At 45.7% G+C, this 3,671-nt stretch overlaps 1 protein-coding gene across 1 annotated transcript in view; it reads right to left on the bottom strand.

The window, feature by feature from the left end:
* CCDC182 (coiled-coil domain containing 182) overlaps positions 1-458 on the bottom strand; it is a 591-nt gene extending 133 nt beyond the window's left edge. The window contains exon 1 of the mRNA XM_006016139.2: positions 1-458. This exon is cut by the window's left edge and continues 133 nt beyond it. Coding sequence (XP_006016201.2) covers positions 1-458 — 458 coding nt within the window.
* Positions 459-3,671: the final 3,213 nt, after the last annotated feature.

The raw sequence follows: 3,671 nt of genomic DNA, 5'->3' as shown, positions 1-3,671 counted from the left end.
AGGAATGCAAGCACCTTGCTTCGCACTATGCCTCGGTCTTCTTCTTCCCTCAGCCTTTGATCCATGTGGTGGCTGCTGGTTTCGAGCCTTGTTACCACCTCCGTCAGGTAGTTGAGTGTGGTCTTCACTTGATGGAGCACCCCGCTGACTTCTTGCTTGAAATCCTGCATGTCTGTCTGCACGATTTTTAGTTCTCGCCGCAGCTTTTCCACGTCTGCCGCGTGCTGGCTGCACATGGCGGACGCCAGGGTGGAGATGAGATGTCCAGTGGGAGGGCAATTCATCTCCATTTGTGAACTCCTCAGCATGTCCGTGGTCATTGGAAGAGTCTCTCCATTGCTCAGAGCGGCTATCCTCTTCAGTGAGTGGATGCAGTTTGCCATCAGAGCTAAGCAGGGAAGATAGCAGCTGCAATTCGATGGTAGCAAGAGGGAGTCCTTCATGCCATCTTCCTCCATCCCATCCCTAGAAGCCCTTGTTTAAGTGCAGTGGTTGAGGGTAGAAGATTGTGACCTCAGAGCTAACTCATGAGTGACATGAGTTCATTTACATACTAGGGAGCTGTTGATTAACTTGGAGGCAACTTGCTCCTCTCTCTACAGCACGTTTTCTAGCGTTTTGTCCAGTTTTGTTTTAAAACTCTCAAGCAACCAGGTCTCCCCTGCTTCCGCAAGGAGGCTGCCTAATACATCTCCCCATCAGGAATTTCCTGACTGAGACGAAATGTTCCTTTTCTTAGTATCATTCCATTAGTCCTAGTTATACCCTAGGGTATCATACTAAGCAATTCCACTGTCTGGTTGGTGGGAGGAATAATAATAATGCTGAGTTTTGCTTCTGCTTGAAAAGCCTAATCCCACAGCTATTCCCATTAAACGTAGTCCTCGTTACAGCACGGCTGTGAAATGCATTACAACCTGGATTTTGCATTGCTCTTGGAAGCCACCAGAAGCTTGTGTAAGCTCTAGGGAACGTGCATTAACCTAGTCTCAGAAGGGGAGAGCTATAAAGGCATTTGGGATTGAAACAAGAGTTTCAGCAAATCAGAGTTCATACAATGGGAGGTAACTTATGCAGCTCTTTGGCCATGCCAGCACGGTGGAATATAACACTATTGCCGGGCTATTCACTCCTTGAACATCTTCTGCAAACATTAGCTAATTGACTCTAATCCTGCAAAGACATGCTCAGGCCATAGGAATTTAAGGGCTGCCACACTGGATTAGACCCCAACACCTATCCAGCTTGTATCTCTTCTCCAACGGAAGCCAGCAAGAGATGCTTCAATCTGCTCCCCATCCAAGCCTTACTCTTGCATGACAGTCCTATTGCTGTTCATTAGGGTCTGCATGAAAGCACGGCTCTTCTTCTATGGACCAGCATCGAGTAGAAATTTCTAATGATCCCATGCAATATATGAATGCTACTTACAACACCAAGCTCTTGCAGGACATAACCCAGCACGCACTAAACTCTATGAAACAACTCCCAATGATTTTAATAGCCTTTGGATGAAGCCAGTATACAACAAGCTGCATTTTCAAAACCCCATGCAAACCCCATATGTAGTGTTCTTAGGCGCATCATTAAGGATTTATGTGCATCAGCTGACACACTGTGGCAACCATATTTGTTTGAGGAGGTTTTTGGCTTGGATTATTAAGACCCTAACTATCCTGGTGACGTCAGTGCTGTGAAATAGCATGATTTTCCCCCCATAGACTAAAGTGGGACTTTTGCGCTCTCCACTAGGAAGAATGAATAGGGGTGTCTTGTTGCTTGGTCCTTCAGCACACTAAAGGGAAAGCAAAGAAAGAATGCATGCCCTGGAAAACACAACGGTGTGTATAAATACACACTCCTCATCCAAGAAAATCTGCTGGGCAGGACCTTTGTTGTGCTCAAGAGAGGGGAAAAATGAGGGAATTGGAAGCATCTTCAGAAAAAAAGAGCTAAATATAGCTGTGCAAAACCGGGGGGAGGTGGTGGAAGGCCCAGGATGCCTTTCTTCTTCCCGATATAACTGCAGGAACATTCACGTAACCTCGTGTGTGCCTGCCCCCGCTGCCCCGGTCAGAGCTGCAAGAGGCTGTAACCCTATACTGTCAGTTTGCATGAGAATAACTGTGAGGCTAAGTAATTAAAGCAGCCACTTCATACCAGGGCTCCGGGGCTGAGTCAGGTTACCATCAGCTGACAAAGGACCAGGTTGATTTCAGCCCCCCAAATCAATGCCAAGAAATTGAAGGAATTACTGTTTTTTAGTGGAAAGCCTGTGAACACTGCAAATATATAACATGGGCAAGCTTGTCACATGCTCGAGGCAAAGAAAGAAACGCCACTGGATACAGGCACTACTTCTGCGTCGCGTTTGGGGTTAAACGTGGCGCACAAACGCTTGCTAATATAAAGCAGACTGGTAATAAACATGCCATTCCCATTATCTGCCCATTCGTTCCCACTGATTGCAGAAGCACCTACTGGTGAATAGAAAAAGTGCGTATTTTTTTTTTATCTGGAGGATAGCAGGGGAGCACGAGGAGAATTTCAGTAGTGTTTGCAAGGGGGCTCGTTTACAATGGTGGCAAATGTCTATCAATGAAGAAGACGAAGCGTTGCTTAGACGAGCAATACGCAATAGCAGAGTCACTTGAGTGCAATAGCGCGTGCACTCCCAAAGTGTTTTCAAGGAATGAAAAATTAATATAACCGTATAGGATGGTTTACATATGGCTACCCATTATTCGGTATGCCCAGCAGGAAGGAGTAAGAGCAGATACAGATACAGACATAGAAAAACTAGTTCAGTGGTTGCTGAGAGTGGGGAGAGCTAAGGTTTGCCTTTAGTAAAACTCAGTGAGATCTGAGTTTTACCTTTAGTTTTGCCACCAGTGGTTGCCGAGAGTGGGGAGATCTGAGTTTTCTCTGTCTTCCTGATCTCCCACAGGCAAGTTATTTCACTGCCCCATGGCTCAGTTGTTCCATCTCTGAAATGGGAAGGATCTCATTGAAATCAGAGGAGAACTGGACCCATAATCAGGGCCAATCACAACCTCAGGTTCCCGAGTACCCAAGATGTTCCAAGCACTTTGACCCCCAGAAAGATATGTTGCTTGGGCAAAGAAGCATTCATGCGATGGGATCAAATAATAATAAACTGATCTAATGTTAGAGATGTGATGCATGTGTATACATGGGACTTAACATACCTCAAAGCAAAAGTGGCAACGAGGAAGAAAATCTGCCCAGGGTCTCTGAAAAGCTCCAGCAGTCTTTCTGACAAAACTTCTGAGTTTATAATGAAACCATGGACGATTCACATAGGTTGGAGTCTCAGCTGCAGACATTTCACATGGCCCTAGCTCGAAGTTTGTCGGGAAGGGATTCAAAATATAAAGCTGTGGGGACAGCATCCGCGTTCCTTTGAAACCCCCCAAATATTGTACACGTACCCAGAGTATTATGACAAGCCTGCTCGATACCCAGATTCCAGCCCCATTTCCCAAGCACTTATAAAATTTTCATTACAGATTACTGCCCTGTAGTGGAACAGAGGGCAACTTTATTAGAAGACACTGCACAGCAGTCTAGCAACAGAAGAATGCGCTGGTTGACAGTTATAGATATTCCTCTGTGAGATAGGGCAGAATGCTGGAAATGAAAGAGATTAT

Source organism: Alligator sinensis, unplaced genomic scaffold (genome assembly GCF_000455745.1).
Source record: "Alligator sinensis unplaced genomic scaffold, ASM45574v1 scaffold118_1, whole genome shotgun sequence".
NCBI lineage: Eukaryota > Metazoa > Chordata > Crocodylia > Alligatoridae > Alligator > Alligator sinensis.
This window is presented reverse-complemented; position numbering and strand designations above follow the sequence as displayed.